The 24,946-nt window shown below is 40.6% G+C and overlaps 1 protein-coding gene across 4 annotated transcripts; it reads left to right on the top strand.

Annotated features, from left to right (window-relative positions):
- Positions 1 to 3,224: 3,224 nt before the first annotated feature.
- On the top strand, positions 3,225 to 24,100 carry HRH1 (histamine receptor H1). 4 transcript variants are annotated; one of them, XM_035337594.1, is made up of 5 exons: positions 3,228 to 3,575; positions 9,991 to 10,070; positions 15,163 to 15,288; positions 15,846 to 15,941; positions 17,458 to 24,100. In XM_035337594.1, exon 5 carries the CDS (start codon positions 17,577 to 17,579, stop codon positions 19,005 to 19,007), a length of 1,431 nt encoding a protein of 476 aa, XP_035193485.1. In that variant the 5' UTR covers positions 3,228 to 3,575; positions 9,991 to 10,070; positions 15,163 to 15,288; positions 15,846 to 15,941; positions 17,458 to 17,576; the 3' UTR covers positions 19,008 to 24,100. The 4 variants fall into 4 exon arrangements, with proteins under 4 accessions (XP_035193488.1, XP_035193485.1, XP_035193486.1 ...); XM_035337596.1 differs by lacking the exon at positions 3,228 to 3,575 and adding an exon at positions 5,047 to 5,072; XM_035337597.1 differs by lacking the exon at positions 15,846 to 15,941 and having other exon boundaries at positions 3,225 to 3,575.
- The last annotated feature ends 846 nt before the right edge of the window (positions 24,101 to 24,946 follow it).

The following is a 24,946-nucleotide window of genomic DNA, read 5'->3' as shown; positions in this document are numbered from 1 at the left end:
GAACATGCTAACTTCTGAAAAAAATACACTGTAAACATTACTAGGAAGCAACAGTATTTAAGCAGAGAACAGATTACTACTGTAATATTATTTGTTAAACTTAATTTTCTTCTGAACATATTTTATTTTACTAATGAAGATCAATTTTTTTTACAGCATCACTGTTCCCTTGTTAATGATAGAGATCTGAAATCCAAGAACAGACGCACAGTAGGGTCAAAACGTGAAAACAGGTGTTCCAGGGAGATTCGTGAAGTTGCCGGCAAATGGAAAAATAGGAGAATCCTGATTTCTCCTGTGAAGCATATTAAGTGCTAAAGCACTAAATCCAAAGCCATGTATCTTCAGAAATAAATATTTCTGGAATTAAAATATCGAGGACTGATTTAATTTGCTTAGTACTTAATAGTGGGGGGTTGTTTTTTTAGTCTTTTTTTAAGTCTTTTCTTTTTTTAACATCTATAGACGTTATAGATGCTACACAGTTTGAGTTTTCCCGTATTTGTGCCTGCACTTCCAGACAGCTGTAACGTCTGCCTGACCATTCTAGTCCTGTCTAACAAACTTCACCTTGCTGATAAACTTCAGTCAACAATGAAAAATCTCACAGTTCCTACAAGCGCAGTGAAGCATAGGGCCTGGGTCTACACAGCTTGGAGCTGGCATTGTCAGTGAGGGGAAGACTGCAGAACATGGTCAGAAGTTTCTAGTCTAGGATGGTCTAAGCATGAGCACACATTAGTAAGGGCACGCACCCACAGGGACATTACTCTGCCTCTTGCCCTGGCATTGACTGTAAGCATATAGGAGGGATGGCAGGGAAAAAGGGGCTTGTGCAACAAGGCTGTTTCTTCATTGTTTTTCTTATAATGGCACTGATACTGAAGTTAAGATAAACACTTGAGGACATGTAAGTCTTACAGTGAAGAGTGTCTCCATAGGCTGCTTATACTGTTCTTACGAGTCTTCTAAGAAAAGCTTCTCACTTACATTGGAAATGGGAACACGTGGCAGCAGCCTATTAGCTTGTATCGTGGATATTAATTTAAGTCACCTGAAAAACATAAGCTAAAGGGGCTAAAGCAGAGCACTCAAAGGGGCACATTTGCAGAAAGGATAAAGTCAAATCTAAAAGTAGCTGTAGAAAGAAACACAATTCATTTTTTTTAATGTTAAATATAAATATGAATATATTTTCAAGGATATTTTCAAGAATCAAATTGTTTTGATAAATAAACAAACAAACAGGCTTCTAATTTTATTCATCTTCAGGTAAACATAGCACATGGAACATTATGAATATTCACTTCTATCCTTGGATACCTGTGGAAATTGAAATAACCTTTCTATATTTTGAAACTCATCTTTTAATAGGCTATTTTTCAATCAGAGTGGAGAAGGGCAGGGAGGAGAGGAATCTATCACATACTACTACTTTTGAAATATATGGCATGAACAAGGAGTTGTGAAGAAATGTACTCATATGAGTTTACTCAAAGAGCTACAACGTCAGAAGAAATGCAGAGATATGTAGCATAACACAGAGATATGCAGCATGACACAATAGAGGCACATGCCCCAAAGTCCTCCCCTTGGGAGCTGTAGCACTTTGCGCTCCCAGTCACGGCACATAGCCCAACAGCATCCCAAGTCTCAGTTTTCATCTGCAGCACTACACGTAACAAGAGAGAATTTATATTCAGGTCCTTTCTATAGAAATGCCACCTTCTGCCTTCAACAGCACAAAGCCCCAGACATTGTAAGGGAAGCTCCTAAAGCACTGCTCAGAACAGATATCTTTACTGGGGGGGGGGAACATCACAGCAATGCTGCAGCCCTAGCTTAAGCCTCCACAGACTTTCTGGCTTCAAGTACAGGGAAAAAAAAGTTTGTATAGAAGAGGTCAAGTAGAATAATCACTCAGAACCATTGCAACTGGGTGTTATAAGGAAAGTTATAAACACTGCTGATTTTTGGTGCTTTTCCAAAGGGACCTACATCAAGCCTGTTTGGATATAACAAACACGTCAAAACAACAGCAAAGGAGACTGAACTTCAAACTGGCACAGAAGCAAAATTAAACATTATTGGAATAGGTACTGGGTAAGGCATAGGCTGGTAGCACAGAAACTGTTCTTCAAGTCTATAACAAGCATGACAAGGATGAAAAGACTTTGGTCTCTTGCAAAGCTGTTTTCCAATGTAAAACCTCCCCTTAGGAGTCAGCTGCTGCCCGATGCTAACACAGGGACTATCCTAAGGGCACAGGATCACTCTGACCTGCAGGACCAAATTTCTACGTGAGAAGGCAATTTAAGCAAGACACAAGCATACATTTGTTAAGTAATGATTTTGTCATAATCTTAATGGGACAGCTTATTCAAGACCAAAAAGATTCCTTAGCAGCACAAGAAATCAGCTTACACTTCAGTGCTGAGAGTAGTGCCTTTTGGGGCAAATGGTCTTGTCTCCCGGGGCTGAGGGCAGGAACATGGGCATTTCCCACATACAGTTTTGTGCAATTCGTTTCTAAAAAGAAAAAAAAAAAAAAAAAAAAAGAAAAAAAAAAAAAAGGAAGAAATCACAATTTTAAAGGAAAGAGTGGAAATGGGTAAGTAGCTTTCTGCAAAACAAAACAAACATACAAAAAAGCTTTGTGCATGTTTAATACAAATCAGACATAGTGGACATAGAGAAGTCACAACCAAAAGCCAGTTCAGCTGAGGTACGCAATGCTGTGTTCGACACTGGAGACGTTTCTGGTCTCAGACTGCTCCCCTCAAAGCAGGCTGCCCCGCACCGAGCCACTCGGAAGGAGACTGATGTCCCTGTGGCTAAAGCAAGCCCGGGGGCGATGGCAAACCAGGATTTGAGTTCCGATGCTCCACAAACTCGTGGCATTATGTCGGACCAAGGCATCTCTTCACCCCACGAGCAGCTTCCCCTCTGCAGACACCAGGCCTCTCCATCTCCGCAGACACTCGGCACACCGGGGCTGCCACCTACCCGTGACGGTCCTCGGGACATCTCTGTCGTGACAGTACAACTGCGGCACTCCCCCGCTGCCGGCGGACTCCTTCCTCGCCGGGGAATCTTCCTCGCCCAGCTCCGGGAGCTGCCTCCCGCTGGTTCTCAGCCCCTGCCGCTCCCTACCGGCGGGGGGGTCCTGGCAGCGACCCCGGGCCCGCTGCTGGGCTGGGCCGGGGCGGTCGGGCCCGCCCCCGGGCTATTTAGTGCTCGGCACGGCCAGCGGCGCTCCGCCACCGGCGGGGCTGCACGGCACGGCACGGCTCGGCTCGGGACGGGACGGGACGGGACGGGACGGGACGGGACGGGACGGGAGCGGGCTGCCAGCGGGCTGCCAGCGCCCTCGAGCGGCACCGGGTCCGAGGAGGGACGGCCCAGCCCTTGGGCAGAACCGAGCTCTTCCTCCGGGCGCCGGGCAGGGCTGCTGCCAGCTCCGCGCCGGCGGGGCGGGACGGGGCGCACACCCCTCGCCCTGCCCAGCCGAGGAACGCGGACATCGGCCCCAGGAGCTGGCAGAAGAGCGGCAGCAGCGGGAGCGGCCGCGGCCGGTGAGCGAGCGGGGTCCCGGCGGCGGGGCGGCGGGGCGGGGACCGGCACCGGGACCGGCGGCGTCCTGGCGTCGGGAGCCGTGTGCGGCTGGACCGCCCCTGCACGGCGCGGGGATGGGGCCGGGGCCGGGGCTGGGGCTGGTGCCGGGGCATCCCGGTTCTCCGGGGCTCGGCGGCAGCATTGCGTGCCGCCCCGAACCACTTAAGCAGCTCTCCTGACAAACGGGCGTGCTGAGGAAGGGGAGCAGGGAAGGGCTCTGGGCTGGCGAGTGGCGAGGGAGATCTGCCTGGGGGTTAACTCTGACTCCTTTCTGAAAACGTTAGGCTCTTCCAGGGAAAGCTTCTAGAGCCATTAGCTTACACACAGACCTGGGGGCGTTTCTCAAGTACAACAGGTCCACCCCATCCCGAGAGGGACAATGAAGCGAGGCTACAGCAGGGGCACGACTCGCTTTCCCGTACCGTGACAATGTCTCGTTTCGGCTCCCCAGCCCTTCCCAGACAGCCCAGGAGCAGGACTGATGGCGACAAGTCAGGCTTCTTGGATGAGTTGCTCCCCATTTATTATGCCTATTTGCAAGGCACCAGGCCCCCTATCTATAAAGAGACCTCGGGCTCCACCAGCTCATCCTAATCATCTGTTTAAAATCCAGTGAGCAAATTACAACTGCCTGGAGGAGGGCGGAGGTGGCCGAACACAGTGCACCAGATATGCTCCCCATCCCTAAAAAGGGAAGACTGCATGTTCAATGGGTTATTGCTAAACTGATGAGTTCCTCCATATAGTACTAAATTAAGGTTACCAGATGTTTAAAAGGACTCATAGCTCAGTATGTATTTCGAATTAGAGATCGGAATGTTGTACATTGACATACCTAAGTGAGTTGAAACCAGAACTTACAGAAATAAGGTTTCCTTTTATTACTAGTATGAGGAGCCAGTAAATTCTCATATCCACGAGGATCTTACATAGAAAGGTCTCTAGATAAGTGTTTTAAAAATAGATAACTTAAAAGCACCAAAGGTTCACTTGGGTTGAAATTTATGGTCATTTTGGTGAACTCCCAAATAAATTTCTTATTGATAAGCACTTCAATAGCTTTTTTCCTTTTTTGGGGGGGGGGGGGGGAGAAGGAGGGCGGGGGGGGGGGGGAGCGGAGTGTAGGAGGAAGATTTGCAATTTTTATCCGATTCTTTGACCACAAAGGATCAGTCAGTTTCTTTTATAAAATATGTTAAAAGGTTACTACTTTGGCTACTACTGTGGCTTTTTTTTTTTTTTTTTTTTTTTTAAATCCTAATAAGAAGTATCATGAAGACATTTTCTATTATAAATCGCAGTATTAGTGTGATCATGGACTTGTCTGTGCTTATCCTGACCAGACACTAAACACTAACTCTGGTAAAAGGGGAGCTCTACGATTTTCCTTGAAAAAGAACAACATTGGATTCTTCACTGGCTATAGTGAGGAGTTAAGTGACTTCCTCTGTAAAACAGTAAGTTTCCTTCAGATTTCTAGAATTCCATTTCTAGTTTCCTCAGAATTCAGAGAAGTTTATTCATAGATGAGCCTATCAGGCGTCACAAGTGACCAGCATTCTCTATCAGACAATGAAGCTTCCTTTATTCAAACCCATTTCTTTCTATCGGAAACCAAAAAACTGCAAACAGCAGATAGGTTATCAGGTTATACAACCTCAACATCTAAAGGACAAACTGTTTTATATACTTGGGTTGTTTTTTGGCTAGTAATTCTCCAATAGTGAGTCACTGAGTCACTTGGAAGTAGATCTCATTTGAGAGACTGGTTGAGATTGAAAAGTGGTTAACTGTATTTCTGATGCAGAAAGATTAAAACCAGCCAGTTTCAGTCAGTCAAGGGTTGGAATAAGTAACACAAGGGGTAATCCAGGAACTCCAAAAATGTTTGGCTGTCCCTGTATGAAAGCTGTCCTGGTTTGGTGAGGTGGTTTACTGTATTCCAAGAATAGAACAGATTCCCAGAAGGTGAGATGGCACCGCTGTGGCTACTCGGCTTTAAAGGTACAACAGCACTGGAAAACTCCCCTCATCCATGAGAAATTTCACAGTTGCTTAGTCATTTTTTTTTTTACTACATCAAAACACAAAGGAATTTTCCTCTATTGCAACACTTATTAATGGTTATTAGACTTACTAGTTAGTTTTCACTCCTATACCAAAAGTCTTTTTACAGATAGGCAGTGGAACAGAGAGCACTTAGCCACTGAGACTTCTTCAGCACCGCACAACTTAAACCAGTGCTTCAGTGCTGTTGTCATTAAGCAATCACTTTGACACAGGTCTTTGTGTCGAACTGGACAACTCCAGCAATCCGTTTAGGCTAGAAAGACTAATTAAAGCTGCATCTGGAAGCTTTAGGATTCCAGGCACAATGGTCTTTCCACCTCCCACCTCACCCACAATCTCTGGGCCAAAATATCCCATACATGGGAAACATAACCGAAGAAGAGTGATCAGGTCTTTCCTCATGGAAAAACTGATGTTTAAGACTTAAACTGGAATGTTGAGTTACTGGAAAAAGAGTTTAATAGAATTCTGAGCATAACGTTTTGAAAGACCAGAAAGTACTTTGGAATATTTCTGTCCTTTGTTAGCTGGCCTGTATGAGTAATGCGATTACAGGAATAGTGTCAGGAAATTAATATTAAATTTCTGTTTTAATGCTCGTAATGAAATATAGGCCCACAGCTAAAGGGGGTTGATCAAGAGTGGCAGTGAAAACAGTGGAGAAAAGGGTACATCTATCTATCTCCTGATAAATTCAGGTTAAGATATGCAGACATTAAAATATATTTCTTCAGGAGGAAAGAAATACATTTTGCAGTGCAATAGTATCAAGAAAAAAGTTTAAATATTGGTTAAATTGCAGAACACATGTATATATCAACTTATAGTTAGGAAGGTTCAATTTTAGTCCATAGAATTGAATGGTCAGTCATCAGAACACAGCAGCATCAGACAGCTGGGGGCAGGATAAGATAGAAGCACCCGGACTTCCAGTGGTTTCCCAAGTCTCACTTCATGCGGCCAGTGCTTGAAAGCTACTGAGCCACACATCCAGCTCATCTGTGCTTAGGTCGCACTATAGGAAGTTAAAACAGGATATTTGAGATCCACATCTACAAATATTGACTCTACTAAGTACACTGTATATGAAAGACTACTTCAGTCTCCATATTTCTCAGTTCAAATTACAGCGGTCCTGTCAATTAACAGCAACCTTATAAAAATAAAAAAAGCCAACTTTCAAGTGGATAGGATTACACAATCTTGTTGAGGACTCTCCAGATGGGCTTCATTTTAAATTTTAATATATCAAAGAGGAAATTTTAGTTGCTCTTTTAGGTTGAATAGATTCTAGTAATAACCTAGACGCACATGGCAAGATATTGACTGCAACCAGATTAAATGAGGATTTTAGGTTACTTGTTGGGTATTTGCTCATGTACTTTATTTACCGAATCATATGATATGAATCTACTATCTCGCAATTTAGATATTTGAGATGATTAGTATGTTAAGCATAGCTTGATCTCTTTCAATTTTATATGCTGCGCATGAAATTCACTATTCCATTTGTCAATTCAGGAACCCATCCTCCAAAGAACACTGGTGTGCTTGGGTTTCCCCAACCCCTTATTTTCAGTTAAGCAGCTACAATGTTAATTTGTTTCTCCTTTTCCTAACGGGTTTTCAGAATGTTCCTAAACAAGCAGCACAGAAGCCACTGTATTTACTGGTTCTGCTGGTAAATAATGAGCCTGTGGAATGAGGAATAACTGTATTCCTGCAAATTCAGGGTCTCCAGATTATGACCCACATCCAGACTTTTTTTTTTAAAAAAAAAAAAAAAAAAAAAAAAAGTAGTGTTTCCCTAGCCAAGGTCAGGTCCTGTCAGTGGCTGAATACCAGGAGATATTTAATAATTATTTCCTGATACTATTCTTGTAGTTCTCATACTCATACAGGTCAGCTATTGCTTATTTCCCCCCTTCCCATGAAAGAGGAGAGGAAGGATCAGGAAAAACCTGGTCAAGTTCAGGGAAGCTGAAGGTAGAAGACTGAAAGAGGAGAATATCATGGCTTCGGCACAACACAAGATGTATAGAAATACATAGCAAGATACACTCTTACACTCTTCCTCTGCTTTCAGATATTGAAATATGTCTCTGTGCATTACAAAACATGGTTATATATACACATTGGTACTGAAAGCATGAAAATTCAGATAAGCAGAATGTGAATAAGAATATACAAACTCCAGTGTAGCAAGGACATAGATGCTCTGTCCTTAATTATGCATGGAGAAATCATGCTTTCAAAGAATCAGTCCTAAGTTGAAATCCTAGGTTTTGTTATTTAGCTTCCTGTTCTGGTAGGGACTCCTCATACTTATAATGAAGCACTAATTAGTATTCAATTGTATGCTATCTGTGAAAATGCATAAGTTTTATCTTTATACAATTGAATGCTACTATTACTGGTATCTTCTGTTCACACGAAGATTTCTCCACACAGGAAAGTATTCTAGATGTATATCAAGCTTCACTTTTTGGGTGTATACCTTACTTATGTAGTAAGGGAGAGCTTGCCTACCGTCTTCATTGAGAAAAGACTCGATACTTTGCTATATATCGCATATTTTTGAATATGTGAACACTTCCTTGAACTACCCCTAGTATTTTGGATTGGTTTTCCATTTCTGACACTTGGATTGCCACTGCTCCAAGCACATGCCTTCCAACTGTCACTTTCTTAGCATTAGGGGTTTGTTTGTTTTTCTTATATACCAGAAACATACCCTTCTGGATTCACGTGTGGTTCATCATATATGAACCATACTGTAAAAGATGCTTTTTTGGGGTCATCTGGGGAGATCAAGTAATTTACTTTATTGAAGTAGGTCTAGAACATAGATATGCAGGAACACATAGGGGGGAAAACAAAGTTTTATCCCAGGAGAGATTCTCCTGTCTCAAGAAAAAGAGCTCTGACTGTTCTAGTTACACTGATGACAGCAAGAACCTCCACAAGAGTATTTTTGTGATTAGTCTTTGCACAAGAGCTGGCCCTTTCAGTCTAAGTCTGGAGACCAACCTGTTATGCCTAGCAATGCCAAAGAGCACAAAGACAAGATACCAGATATAAAGGACAAAATGAGCAGCAATCTAGGTTAAATAATTGGATTGGATTTTATTTATTTCAGACTATTTCTATTGCAAGAGATTTCCCCATATAAGTGTGCTGCTGTAGTATTCCAATCAGAACTGTCTGCAGGTTTTTTTTTGTTTGTTTTGGAGGGCAGGGGGAAGTTGTTTGTTTAAATAGCAAAGTTTTATATTAATGATATAACAGTACTATTTAATGACCCCTGAGCAATGTGTTAATGGTAAATTAAGCATGTTTGTTCTCACTGCATAAAACTAAAAGCTGAGCCTTCCTTTCCTGTCTCCCTCCTACCCGCCCCCAGAAGTTTAACAGCAACACGCACACTTTGTAATTACCCAAGGTTAGCAGACAACAAAACAAGAGGAAGATTAAAAATAGGATCCAGTTCAGTATTCTTAATCCGGTGAAGAGAACAGTACAACAGTAAAGGGCTAAGGAGGGCATAGTCAAATCACCAAAAGAGAGTTATTTCTAAAGGAGACAAGACTGTCCACAGGCAGACATGGTACAGCATCATAATTGAGATTGGAGCTCAGACAGCATTGTGGGGACACGTGGATTCACACACCCCATTTCCTTACACAGTTTTGTCCTCATTACAAAAGCTTAGGACTTAGGATGGATGGATGGAATTAAGGATATCATGGCTGTACAGAGATTTGTGCTATTCGTGCTATAACTGACTATTTCAGAAGGCTGTGGAAGTCTAAACTTTTTGCTGGCAGACAGCTAGAACTGTAGTAGTTTCAGTTTCATGCCTAGTGAAACCGGTACCCTCAGCCAAATGAAAGTAGAAGGAACAGCAATCAGAAAATTCTGAGCTGACAGCAGCTGCCAATATAGGCTGCCAAATTAATTGATGCAAGTGGCTGCAGAAGCAACTGCACCGATTCTAGAGAAACTAAAACCTGAAAACATCAAGTACAATCAAGTACATCACCTACAAGATGGAAGTGGAACTTGACTTATATTTTCAACCCCCTTCTAGCCTGCCCAAACATCTTGCTCTGAGGCAATATTACACTTTATGTCCTTAGGTGATGCATTATTCAATCAAGTAAAAACAGAAGTATTTATTTGTGCTCCTGATAGTCCATACCCTAATAATACTCCCCCCATCCCCCTGAAAGAGTTCAAAGTTACTTAAAAGTTCAAAGTTCCCTTCAAGATATGCTCTGAACTCTGTCTTTTTGTTGTTCATAGGGTCTGCTTGCTATCCTTAGAACATCTCTGTCCAAGTTAGAGGAATAAGGATAAATCTGGCGTCACAGACCAGACCACAGGTAAGCCATATAGTTCCTGCCTAACAGGGCAGAAGTGACGACCTCGCTCTAGTCCCCCTGCAATACTGCATTAAGTGGTGTCCCACTCACTGCACCAAGCATGAGAGGACCCTTCGCAGCGTACTGTACGTTCAGAACAAATGGATGCATGAATTCCAGGAGCCTTCAGTTGCTGTAGTTTAAAAATCAGTTGTCATGTGCATTCCTAGGGATACTTGAATAAATGTATCTCAGGAGCATGGAAGTAGCTGCCTTAATCCTTCTATCCTGCTTGGTTCCTGATCTGGTATTACAGAACCCATTTACTGCATTGAACAGGCAAGAGATGACTGAACCAGGAAGAGGAGGAGAAATGTAATAGTTATGACATTGGACCAGTCCACCTCTTCAGAAGTGAAGTTGTGGAGGTCTCAGAAACCGTCTGCTTGTATTTGTTCTCCCTTTCACCACTAACCACCGACATGCTAAAGGCCTGCACCGTTTCCCAGGGTGTCTGACTCCTGGGATCAATATTCAGATCACAGATCTGACAACTGACAGCACTTTTCTCTCCGCTATCTAAGCGGTAAAGCAGCTTCAGCACAGCTGCAGTCGCATCCATCTGCTACTTCAATTGTGCCTTCGTCTTTTTCCCAAGACATCACTTACATAAATAGCTGCTGCAAACCCTCTGACACCAAAAGCATGCAATATAAGATTATGCAAAACTGACGGCCAGATGTGCAGATCTTTTGTGAGAAGCAAGAGTCTTAACTTAGATGTGGAATGGAATGGCAGTCTATCTTGCTGGTTCATATAATGAAAGATTCACTTTTAATTGTCACTACCTTTATTAGGAAAAAAAAAAAAAAAAAAAAAAAAGTATGGAGGGAGAATGGGACCATTTGGGAGGACTGGTAAAGTTTCAGTGAATCACAGAATATCCTGAATTAGAAGGGACCCATAACAAACATCGAGTCCCCCTTCTGACTCTGCACAGGACTGCCCAAAAATGAAACCCTATGTCCGAGAGCATTGTCCAAATGCTTCTTAAATTCTGGCAGGCTCAGTGCTGTGCCCACTGCCTTGGGGAGCCTGCACCAGTGCCCAACCACCCACTTGGTGAGGAGTCTCTTCCTAATACCCAACCTGAATCTCCCCTGTTGCAGCTTCATGCTGTTCCCTTGGGTCCAAATTTGACTCGTCCTGACATTAAGGCTATAAATTATGCTGTCTCTTCATTTCAGACTAAATACAAGAGACAAATCAAATGTAGACACAGTCCATTCTTTCCTTTAATAGTGGCAGATAGTTTTCTGGTAGAATCTGTCTCTTCCTGGGCTGAGGCACTAGGTCATCCAAATAGAAAAATGCCGTGCATCTTGCAGATAAAAGGCCAGCAATAACAAAATGTGCTAGAGTAGCCAAATAAGAAGTATATTCTGAAGTGTTTCTTTCTCTAGGTAGATCAGACAGGTCACTACAACCAAAGAGAAATCTAAAGGGAGTTGGATGCATCTTGTAAACTCAATTACCATTTTGTGCAGGTATTTGGAAAATAACTAAACTGAGAGTACCATTGACTGCTGTAGCCAAGAGGCTTTTCATTCCAACCAGAGTCACTTGTAAGAAACTGAGATTCAAAACCATGATGTGTGTTTTTAAACACTAAGAGGTGTAAGCCACTGGAGTAACTTAACAGCAGTTGTAATCCATTAATCACCCTGCAAAGGCTTTAGCATTAATAAGAACCAGACATCTACACATGCATAGATACAACATGTATTTCATAGACCAGGTGTATCAACAAAACTCTAGGCCATCTCATGTAATCACAACCAGCTATTCTAAACTAGAGAATTGCCAAAAATGGATTGAACATGAATCACTGCACTGCTTACTTCCTGCAAAATAAGGGGAGAAAAAGATAAAAACAAATAACAAAAAGAGATAAAACTACACTAATATCAAACTAGTTCTTTGTAATTGTCAGAGAAAGCATATATGTACTCAGTATGCATACAGGGTGACTTTACCTCAGAAAGCTTTATCTAACAGAAACAAAAAAGTCTTTCAGAAGCAAGTTTATCAACCTCAAGTGTGTTAATGCTTTCAACGCATAAAGAATAATTTTTAAAAAGTCACTAGAAACAAATATGTTTCTTAAATACAACATGGTCCATGTGAAATCTGACCCTACCTCCTGCCTTGAACTTAGAACAAGGTGATGAACAAGAATATTATTCTAGCTTAGCCTTTTCCTGTTGTAGATAGAGCTTCTCTAAAACTCTCTTAGAAGATATATGCTAGCATCTGTTTGTAGAAACTTTATCCCGCTTAGTCAGGGCTTAATAGGTTGCACCTGCACTAATGAGACAAGCAACTACTTAGCATCTCCCAGTAGACTCTTCCTCAGAATTACCATAGTGATACAATAACAAGCAAATCTCAATTGCTGGTTTTCCACACAGGAAATAAAATAAAATAAATCTTTAAAGACAGTAAAAGCGAACAAAGTACTTTCATGGTGAGGTCAGGGTTTAGAAATTCCAGAGAGCTATCCAAGATATTAGACTGATGTTTTTATTATTATTTTTTCTTTAAAATCTTTTATTAGTGAGCTTTGGCCCAGTGTAATGAGTTAAGCCACAAGTATTAAAACACATTTACTTGGTATTCTTATAGCTCCTCTATTGGGAACTGAGTTCTAGATAAGGGATTAAGTTCTGCTGAACAGGGGTACATAAGCCACAAACAGCCTACGGCCACTACAAAATGGTGTGTGCCTCCAGTAAAGAGCAAGAAGTTGGCACTGCAAATCACAGTGCTCTCACCATCGCTGAACGCTGACACCACCACTATTGATGGTAGGAAGTTTAAGAAAAAAGTTTGTAGGTTATAGTCTTCGCTAGAGTCCAGAAGGGGTGATCAGTGGATTACATAATACGGAGCAGAGTATATTATTTTCTAGGTACCTTCCAGCGGACAAAGCTGAGTGGCAAAATGTGCCAATTATAGCAAAAACTGGCAATCGTGTAGCAATTCAGTGTAAGCTCAGTGGGCAAGACTGTGACACAAGGGTCAGAGCTCCAAATAGAGGCCAGTGGGCACTGACTGATAACATTTCTGCAACTAAATACTTCTCCACCTGATATTTTGTCTACAGTTACGTTTGCTTCCTAGGAGAAGCTCACTGTATTCCCTCTTACAGTTCTATTGAACTTTGTAGGAGACAGAGATATTGACCCCCTGCAACTTACTCCGTATGGAAAGAGCATGGGCACTGGCAGGTGCAAGATGCACAGAGCTTACTGTGTTGGAGGTCTTCTTTGGGCATCTAGAAGGTTCAAGAAAGCCAGAGACTTCTGTTCCCTGTGCAAACATCGGTGTAGGATAGCAGCATGTCTGATATGCTGCTGAACACCTATCATCACATACTGTTAGGCAGAAACAGCAGCAGCATGTGATGTTGCATGCTAGGGAATGCAAAAAGAGTCGCAATGACTAGATCATCCAAAGGTAGCACTGCATTTCTCTTCTGTTCTAAGCATTTTGTGGCCAACTCAATCTCTTGTTACATCTTTCTAATGGATTCAGAGGCAAAATTTGTCTTCATATAAAAATAGGTAGGTAGGAAGTATGTGCTGGCTATCCAGCTTCCATGCTGAAGATGGGGGGTCCTCTTCCAGTTACCTCTTGTAGTGGCTCCTTTTCTCATCATCCCTCAGCAAAACAGAAATTGCCCAAACCTTGAGAACACTCACAAAGTCAGGGGTGTAAAAAGATTATATGTAGAAAACATAAACTACTCGATAGGGAAAATGCAGTGTTACTGTAACATTCAAGCATCCTAATCCAGCCTCAAGAACTACTCACCCTAGACCAAGGCAAGTGGTTCTTGACATCCCTCTCTAGTGATTAATTAACCCGTTAGTTACTGGGTATGGTCCCACTTCAGTTATATTAGTCCCTGTCACAAAAATGGCCTTATTACAACTGAGATCAAAAGCAGATTAAGTTGCTTGCACTGGATTAAAGTTTAAAAAATAGGCATTTAATTTCTAAATCAGTATTGCTTGCCAAGGGTGTCTGAATGAATTCAGACACAACATCTAGACAAAAACAAGACAAACAAACAAAACAGTACAGTAGTTAGGACACTGTCTGGAGAGCCAGGGAGCTTTGGCTGTTTTTAGCTCTAACATTCCTGTATGATGCTGAGCAGATCACTGTGACCTGTTCCTCAATGTCACTTTAAAATTGAATAGTGCATGGCCAAGTCTCTTCTGTACTGTGAAGTACAGAACATAAAATCCAACAGGGACTTTGAACTGCTCAAATGCCATTGTAATGAAAATTGCATTATCAGACAGAGAATTACTATGAATATGGAGTACCTGTTGGCATGTGCATTTTGAAAAGGGCAAACACATTATTCTGTATTTTCTTCGTTCTTAGCAGTCTCAGATGATTTGCATGTAATTCTTGGATTTTTAATGCCTGTATGAGGACAACACTTGACATTCTCACACCTCCAAAACAGCAAAGTAAGCAGACTTTGTCTCTCTTGTCAAAGATCAAGGGTGGAGCAAGGCTTGAAAAAACTGGAACTTTGTGCCTTCTTTGGAGCTGAAGTACTCCTAAAACAAGACCTGAACAAGTTCTGCTGTCTGTTTCATAAATCCTACCCTTACGTCAACCTTACCAGCAGTGCTAAAGAGACAGTTTGGAAAGCAGTGAGCACCATCTATTGTAATAAATAATCTGATTCATTCCATAGGCAGTTGATAAGTAATTGTGGAGAGCTGTCTATCAGGTACCTTTCTTTGCTGTTATTCTTTCAGCTGAAGACTTGGTTAAGCTTGCCGTCTCTCCCTTTATTTTGTACATTTAATTGGAAATATGAGGAAAGGAAGATCAATTATTTCGTATTGACTTGGGGCAACTGATATCAACTTCCTGACTTGACCGTTCCCTATGTACTTTAGCAGAGAGGTTACACTGTATAGCTGTCAGAAGAACAACAATAACAGACTGGGATACAACCATTTCCTGCCACCAGACAGGTTGGTTTAAGACATGTAAAGTGCTATCTGTTCCCTTTCTCAAACAGGAGATGCTTCAGGCCTCTCTGATCTTCTGACACTAGTCATCACTGAAGAACTGTACACAACAGAACGCAAAGGTTGTACAGAATACAGAATCCCAGAGCAGAGCTCTTGAGCTCATCCTCCACAGTGTACGTATTTCCCTTGCCTATGCATGCTACTGTGACCAAGCACACCTCCTTTTTCATAACACCAAGCCTTTATGGGTAAAACCTAAGGAACAAGGAATTTGATCTCTCAGAAAAAAGCACGCAAACAGTGCAGCTCCATCTTTGATTGCTAGAATAAGAATGAGATAAAGCTAGCGTGAAATTGACATTGAATAATGCATTGCACTGCATCGTTTTGACTAATAATATTAATATTTTGGTCAATATTATTATTATTAATAATAAATAGTAATTACAAATATTGATATTTGGATTAACAAATATGAGAAATCCAATAAATATCTATCAGTGTTAGCTGTATTAATATTGTGAGCCAATATGTCTAAAATCTCAATTTCTTTCCTCATTGCTTTAAGAGATATACCAAAACGTAGACTTGGACAAACACTATAAGAAAAATGGCAGAAAATAGTTATCGCTCTTACAGATGATTTTCTTATATATCTTGGAAATAGAATTGGTCAACTGATCATATGCCCCAAGACTTAAAATATTGTTAATTCTCCTTTGAACCTTAGATAAATTCAAAAAGTTAGAAGCTGGGAAGTAGAAGATATCAAAGGCATAGAGAATTTCTAGATAACAGAAGAGTGTATCTACTCAGCTTCAAAAAGGTACTTTTCTCTATACTCCCTCATTTTCTTTTCCATCTACTCTTTCCCATTTTATTGCCAATATCTGAGTTACTACGCTTGTGTTAGAAAATGGAAGAAGAAACATGCTTTATAATTAAGGCCTACGATCTGAATAGAAACCTCTACTGAGAAACCATAAATGAAGTATGAACCAATATTGTTTCCCTATACAGGTCAAGTCAACATAAAGCTACTCACCACTGTCTGTACAAATGAAATCTGTCACTCTGATAACACCTGCCAAATAGTATGTAGAAATAAATGCCACTAAAAAGCGAAATTAGTTGTGCAAATGTGACCCTCTGTGAAATAGGTTTTGTATATGTCATGGTGGACATTTAATAGCTTTTCCCTTTTTTTCTACTGCAGCACATGTACTGGAATTTTGAGACACTCTAATCATGGGAATATAGGAGATTTAAATGAATTTTAACTCTGAAGGCTCTGTACATGTCTTGTGCCAAAGTTCAAGCGAATAAAAGTAGCTCATTTATTAAAGACAAATTGTCAAAAAAAAAAGATACGTAGGCATAAAGTGAAGGTTTGCTATATGTCCAGCCTCATATCTTCCTATTTCCAGTTTAATTTCATATTTAATAAGGAAAACAGCAACAGCAAGCATGTACAAATGATCTGGCTTCTCCAACTTAATGAACCACAGCTCTTGTGTATGTTTCCTAGGCACTGGAATGATTCCTAATCTTCAGTATATATCAACGTATTCCAGTTGTATATCAACCATAGATTGATATACATTTGAGAGTTTGCCAGATGCTTATTAATCAAAAAAATCCTGTTGTTTTCCCTGAAATTGTATTAATTTGTATTTGAAATAAAATATATGCCCATCTTTAAGGGTTTTATATATATGTAAGCCTAAGATGGGTAGTAAGAGATTACTTGTTACATATAGTTTTAGCAATAGCCTACCAATGAAAACATAGGCACTAGCTACAGCCTTAGGAGTTATTTGTGACTCTCTGTATCAGCCAGAGGTGTATACTGACTGGAGCTTTTTTTACTGTTTGGAATACCAAATCCAACTGCTATATTCAAACTGTTAGATATAGTTGGTAAATAATCACTGTTTTGTTTCAAACTATTTAGTAAAAAATATGATCATAAGTTTTTTTAAGACACTTTAAATTGGTTTGCCAGTATGTAGTTTATTTTATGGTTCACGATCATCTATTTAATGAGAAACTCAAACAATGAGGACTGAAATTTCTTCTCCAGATTCCAGGGTCAGAATTACAAGGAGCTTCGAGGAGCACCTCTGCAAACATTTTTGGATTGGTTCATGGAAATTGCTTCAATACTTTTCATAGAACATCCATGACATTTCACATTTGATATTACTCCTATGTAGAATGATGTAAAAATGCATTATTTAGGGAAATCCTAAAAGGGAAATCGATAAGCTGAAGGACAGATTAGCTTTGTTAATTTATTTTGGGACTACAGTGACTGAGCATATTTCTTTTCTTTTCCATAGTTCTGGAAATAAAAGTCACAAAGCAACCCAACAAGTTTTCATCCAGGAGTGTAAACCAAGATTGAATTTCCAAGGCCTGGGCACCTTCTCTGATTTAATTCTCCTTACTTGCGCAAGAGATGACAAAAAACGCAACAGAGAACTTGACTAACACTCACTCAGCTCTCCTAGGTCTGCTTCTGGGTAGCATTTCACTGATCACTGTTGTCATGAATATATTAGTATTATGTGCTGTGAAAACTGAAAAGAAGCTGCAAACAGTTGGCAATTTATACATTGTCAGCCTCTCTATTGCAGATCTGATAGTTGGTGCAGCTGTTATGCCCCTTAATATTGTTTATCTCCTAAGCAGCAGTGTGTGGACCCTGGGTGTAACAGCCTGTTTGTTCTGGCTGTCAATGGATTATGTGGCCAGTACTGCATCTATTTTCAATCTCTTCATATTATGCATAGACCGGTATCGTTCAGTCCAGCAACCACTGAAATATCTCAAGTATAGAACAAAAATGAGAGCCTTACTAATGATTTTGGGGGCTTGGTTGTTGTCTTTCTTGTGGGTCATCCCAATACTAGGGTGGCACGTTTTTGCTGGTGATGGGAAAAGGAGAGTAACAAAAAAGTGTGAAACTGAATTCTCTGAAGTCACCTGGTTCAAAGTGTTCACAGCCTTGGTCAATTTCTACCTACCCTCTATCTTGATGTTATGTTTCTACTGCAAAATATTCAGAGCTGTTCGAAAGCACTGCCAACACCGAGAGCTCATCAATAGATCATACTTGTCTTTCTCTGAAAGCAAAAGCGTACATCCTAGTAAGACAAAGGACAAGCAAAATATTTGCCTCCAAAAGCAAAACTTAGATGAGAAAGATGAGAACACACCTTCCAAAGACAAGCAAAGGTCCCCTCAGCCCAAAAATACAGAAGCAAAGCTTCATTTCAGTGATCCTGACAGCTCTTCAAAAGTTTTCATTAGCAGGAGTAATAGCAGAGTCCTTAAATGGAGCTGTTTCCCTCTCACCACTGCCCAGTCTGAGCCAGGCCTGGATAAAACAGGAGAGAAGAGTGTAACAAAGGACAACAAAAATGAAGAGGACCTTTGCTCACAGGACAGTGACTTAAGTGATGCATCAGACACCCAAACGTTCACAGAGGAGGTACCTTGTGGAGAGGAGTCCAGTCCTAACCCTGAAAGAGCCTGCAGTCCTCAGGAAAAGACAGAGAACAGGGACTTCAAAGGACTTACTTACCTGAGGAAAACCTGGCAAAGACTACATACTCGTTCCAAAAACCATCTTCAAAGACTGCATGTGAACAGGGAGCGGAAAGCAGCTAAGCAGTTAGGGGTCATAATGGCAGCCTTTATGCTGTGCTGGATTCCCTATTTTGTATTGTACATGGTAATAGCTTTCCACAGCCATGAACAATATTCCAAGTTACACATGGTCACTATATGGCTTGGCTATGTGAATTCCACCTTAAACCCGTTCCTGTATCCTCTTTGTAACCATAATTTCAAAAAGACATTCAAAAAGATCCTTCACATTCCCTGATAATGGTCTGATTTATTTTGAGCTAAAAAGCATCTCATAAATTCAATCAAACAAAACATTCCAGTTTCAAAGGCTGGATAAAAGTGAGGCATGGATAAAGTAGAAGGCTTTGGAAAACTGTAATTTATAAACAAGTCTTTGTATAAGTGGGAAATGTGCATATAACACCTTTAACGCGTTTGAAGAAGAACTAATTCCAATCAGGAATCTGAAAAACTCAGGGGTCAATCTCAGAACTGTTACGCTATTGTACATATTTTACAATTTGAGATTCTCTCTTTCATCGTGTAGAACAAAACTGGAGATATGAAAAGAGATCTTCAGTGATTATAAATTATTCTGCTAAGGAAAAGACAGAAATGGAATATGGTTTCTGTGATTAGTCAAGTATTTTTTTTTTCCTCATTTAGCTTACTGTTTTAAGCATGGGAGCACACTGCTTGAGAAGAGAGATCTTCTGCAGGACGAGGTACTTTGCATAGCCAAAAAAGAACCTTCTACTGTTTGAAAAATCTGACCTATTTATTTATATCTTCCTTCAAAGCATACACTTTTTGGAAAGTAATATTGTAACATACCGTTTCTCTTTAATATCACACTTGCTTCATTTATACCAGTTCCTGTCAACTTCACTAAAGAGTAGTATTTTTATGTCCTAGACATTTTGCTAAGACTTTCCAAACTCATCATAGTATCCCTATTCGATAAGGATAGGCTGTTGCCTCTGAACTTACAGAATGCAGTTAATTCTGGACTATGTGCATTTTCTTCTTCCTATGCCTTGGCAAATAGCCTAAGCTTGCAGTGGCAATACCAGTTCATGTATATCTTTATCTTACAAGAGGCAAACTCTTCTGACTATAATGAGGCAGAGTCATGAGCAACAACTCAAGCTTGCAAAACAGGAAATAAAATACATGAAGTATTTTTAACCCTTTCTATTTAATTGCATATTATCAGTCATGCTGTAAATGCTGTTAAATATTTCAGGAGAAGCATAGAACGATACTTAATACTTCAGGTTGGAAGGAGTCTCAGGAAGACATCTAAATACAACCTAAAACTCAAAGCTGTGCTAACATTGACGTTACATCAGGTTGCTCAGGGTCTCATCCAGAACTTCAGCGGCACGCATCTGTGAAAAGAGCTTCTTTGGAAAGATTGGAAGGCGGCTTTGACAGAGGCGTTTGCAGAGACATTTCACTCTACCAGCTCCAGCCTTCCCCTTGCTCAGCCATTGATTTAACTGTTTCTAAGTATGAACACTAACTCTCAAAAGCAGGTGTGCCCTTTTATATAGCAGCAATCAATCCCCTCTCCCTACGTGCAGTGAGGTATAGGGTACTTCCCCATCACGGGAGGAAAATATAGTTCCTTAGCAAAGTGTGTAGTGAAATGAGTTACATGAGCTAACTCGTCGGGAAGCTGACGATTGAACAGAATAGTTACACCAAAATAAATGAGTCTACGGACTGGGGAGAGGGAAGGAGAATTGAGGCCAAGGAGATGCCTGGCCCTGTATTAATCGGGTATGTCAAGAGCGCATACTACCAGGTTTGTGGCACTCCAGTAACGCATTCGTTCTTATTCTTCTGGGATGGAATTGAGAGAAACACTTTGGGCAAACAGTGTCTGACCTTTGGGGCAAAATTGCTATGGGAGTACCTTTACACTGTTAGTTTTAAGAAGAAATCCCAGAACCAGAAACTCCAACAGCTGAAGTCATATTTGCATATAATGGTGAGTTTATGTATGCATTTTTCCATAAGTTTTGGGATTACTGGGGCATCCTAAGGGTTCAATGTACAAAGAATATCCTCTCGCTGCCATTTTGCTGTGTTGATAAATCTATCACATCCTGAATATTAGCTTGCTTCAGAAATTGCTCAGTTACCTTCACAACAAAGGTCTGATGGAACTGGAGCTGTTTTAACTGAGCACTGACCAGAGTTTGGTGGGAAAAACTAAAGGGATGTTCTGTGTAATATGTTCATTACTTCAGAAAAAAATAATAATGGTTGTTTAATGGTTGTAGGAAAAATTCCGAATTCTGTGTTCATAATTATGGATCTTGAGCTACTTAAGAGTCTCTCTGTGCCACATGTGCCTATTTTTTAAAGTGAATATGACAAGACTTACAGTAACAATGCAACAGTTGAGGTGACTGCATGATGCTTATAAACTTTGGATATAATACACTAACTAAATGCAAAGTATTATTGTCCTCTGACAGTTTTATATGTTTGAATTACATGTCTGAATGTCAATAGTTGTATTTAAAGTATTCAGTATTAAACGAAGCCCTAATATCTCTGCAGTTTAATAAATTGGTAGTTTGATACTTGGAAAAATCTGCTAAATGAATGAACTTTAACTCAGTCTATTTTGATGTATCAAACAAGGTTCAGAGATTAATTCTTTTTGGTCTCAAGTATTATGCAAGAATAGCTGCAATTAGGTAACTCTAAACTAGAAAAAAATATGGCAAAATATAGAGGCAGAATAATAAATATAAGTACCAAAATTCATTATAGAATTAAGGCAACTGTTTCACTGCAGGAACAGGATCTGCACAAGTAATGAAACACATCTTCTGTTGGGTTATAGAGAAGCACCTTTTGAAACATGTCCCTATTCAAGGTCTTTTCACAAACTTTTGCTGAGATCAACATCCATTCTTTTTTTCTATTGTCATATGCAACAGCAATTCTAGCTGAAATAGAAGGTAATTTAGGTGAGCCCCAAGGAAATCAAAAAAGCAGCATCCTAATTCAGCCTAATTATTAGTTAACACTGCTGAAACATGCTCACCTGAGGGCTACTTCGGTTAGCAAGAAGGCCATCCTCTTGATCATGACAATTGACTTTTCTTACTTTAAAATGCATTAATACATGAAACAGCAGCTAAAACAAAATCAGTGAAAGCTGGTCTAAAAATGATAACCATTAAATCCAAGAATACCTCTGGTACATTTAAAAAACATTTAAACACAGAATAGCTAAAATTAGGCAAATACAGCTGCCTGGATGCTTTTGTATCCTTTCGTTTTGATCCATAATCTTAGTGTCACTGTGGCAATGACAAAAACAGGGGGCATTGTCATAGTAGGCTTCTCAGATGTGATACGTGCAACTGGTAATAATAAAACGGGAAAATGGAAGGCTGCCTGTTTTAAACTTTCAGGTAGCCAGGTATGTAACAGGATTTACCAGCTTGTTTTACTAAAAAAGCAATCCAAATGGCTGTAGACGCAAGAGAAGCAGAAGAAGGCAAGTTAGGGCAAGGAACGGAGAAGCCTACTACCATGTGGGGCCAAGCCTCAATAGAATATTCCAGGTGTGGTTTCCTATAAATATTTTCAATGCTTTCCAGTTAATAAACAAGGTCAGAGGAGTCATAGCTTTAACAGAACATAACAAATTTATTGGAATTTCTTGGACTGGACTTCTACTTTGTTTAAGGTGTGGTAAGAACAATCAACTTTTGAGACAGGAAAAATGTACCGCCCCAGTTTTTTCTGTTTCAATTGTGACATCTAGCGGGCAACGAGAAGAATTCTGGGCTTCTTGTGCCAATCCAAGTGCCGTGTATATTACGTAAGTTTATTAAGGGAGGGACGCAGTTGTGAAGTGGATCCTGCCATCTAGTACGTTTCATTTTCCATATTATTTTCAGGAAATGTGGAACTCAATAAAGGAAATGTTAGTGTTGGTGCACACTTTGGCTTAATTCCATAACTAACAGGATATCCATTACATTCTCTGTCAAACCACTTGGTGATGATGCTCTTTGTGCTAGTGCAGTAAATGAAAATGACTGAATGATTTGCTCTAAAAATATATTTCTAATCCTAAAGGACTAATACAGAAACACCACAGACACCTCTGGGTAGAGCAGGTCCTGAATTCTGCAGATTGCTATATTTTTCCACCACTACCAGAGATGCTAGAAGACTGGCCTCCTAACTAAAGATGAGGTGTAACAATACACATGAAAGTTTCTGTCCATGCATTCCTTGCACCAGAATAAGAATCAGCCCATTCGGAACTGCCACTTAAGTTTAAACACTATGCACATTTACTTTTGTTTATTCATTACATACAATGACAAAATCATTAATTTTCATCAAATTATTTGTCTACTGAAGGATTAGAAGGGAAAAAAACAATTACACCATGTGAGAAATAGCTCATGAAAATAGTTTACAATCTTTATCCCAAATTCCAAATTGTCTTAATATATATGCATCTGACACCAGAATAAACCTTTTCTACCCAGTTATCTGACAGTCAAAAACATAAATATAAAAAAGCAAACGTGTGAGGTACACGTTACACATGCTCAGACACATGACCTTATGTACCAATCTACTCCAGAATTGCCATTTGAGATGTCCAGCAGTCAAGAAGTATTAGAGTTCCCAGCATGTATGCTTATATATGGTAATGATTATAATCATATGGGCACCTGCTAAGTCTAACAATATTTTTATTTTCAGAATTTGTTGTATTCCTTCCATTGCGTTTTGTTTACTGAGGTATTTTGTTTAAACTCTGTTGTGTTTCAATTGAAACATGCGTTAGAAGGAATACACAGCACCCATTACACCCATACGTTGACACCGTATAATTATAATGAATGTTTACCGTATAACTAAATCTAATAAAATCAAATGTATTTGTTTTGATCAGGCATAACGCTGTCTTCAAAAACAGCACAGTCAGACCTGGGAACAGAGCTCAGGTCTCCTACCTGGCAGTCTAATTTCCTCTTCCCTAGGCGTGGATAACCCCTCAGCTCAGTGGTCTGAGGAGTAACAAATGTTGCTCTGTCTCACAGCAGAGTGCTCACAGCAGAGTGCTCAGCCTGTGCCAGAGGAATTCCTGATGGTGCTCACAGGTATCTACCAACATGGCAAATGCAAGACAATAGCTTTTTCAGCATATTGCTACCACTACTATTTCTCGTATTCTTTGCTAAAGCAGATTTTTCTTTAAGTATGACACCCTGCAGCAGTGAAAGGTGTACAGCATAGGACTAGATGACTTTTGACAGTATTTTTTTTTGTCAATAAATTGAGGAAATAATGTTAGTGTGCCTGTATTTTGTGATCTCATTTGCCTGGAATGCCGTATAAAAATAATTTAGATCCTTAAATGGAAAGCACTGCATAGAACCAAAGACGTATCATTTTTATTAAACCATAAAATAGAATCTAATCTGAACTACGTAGGTCCGGGAAGTTATCATCTCCAAAACACGTTCAGCCCATATTTAGATTTGCCTTCGTCGCAGTACGTGACTATTTCCTTCCATCTTTACTGTGAACATCTCTGGGAAGGATTTGCCCCCATCTTCTTTGGAACACTCCTTTAGGCTACGTGAGGCTTGAGTTAAATCCCCTTTAGCCTGGTCCTCTCTGCACTGCACAAACCCAGCTCTCCTAGCCTCTCATGTCATATGCTCCAGCCCTCTGACCCTTCCAGTGACCCTCTGCTTGGTCCCGTGCCACTTCGTGGTCCATCTCCTGCACTGGGGAAGTTGTGGAGGGCCACAAGACTGGGGACAGGTTACTGCAGGTGCGGCCCCAGCGGTGCCGAGGAGAGGGCAGTAGCCGCGCTAGCCCCTGTCTAGGTCGTCACTAATTGTTGATTAACATCATCAGCCCTGGTATCAGTCTGAGTGGAAAGCCCCCCGAGAGCAGCTGTGGGCTCTTTTGCAATGTGCCGAGCACTTTCTGTGCCCCGCTGCTGGGATTTAACCCAGGTTGCGGTCCACCTGCTGAATCTGTGTGTCCCTCGGGTTGCCTCCCCGACAGCTTATTGCAGGTAACCGCACAGCCTGTGCGGACGTGCCCACACTGCGGTGGGGATGGAGCCCATTGGTAACAGCTGCGGGACTGAGCAGCACAGATACAGCCGGGCTGAGGGCGTTCGCT

Source organism: Oxyura jamaicensis, chromosome 12, assembly GCF_011077185.1.
Source record: "Oxyura jamaicensis isolate SHBP4307 breed ruddy duck chromosome 12, BPBGC_Ojam_1.0, whole genome shotgun sequence".
Taxonomy (NCBI): Eukaryota; Metazoa; Chordata; class Aves; order Anseriformes; family Anatidae; genus Oxyura; species Oxyura jamaicensis.
Note: the sequence above shows the minus strand (reverse complement) of the source record. Positions and strands in the feature narration are given on the sequence as shown.

Excerpts from the sequence above, each read along its gene's own strand:
- HRH1 (XM_035337597.1), top strand. The coding sequence starts at position 17,577 with ATGACAAAAAACGCAACAGAGAACTTGACTAACACTCACTCAGCTCTC.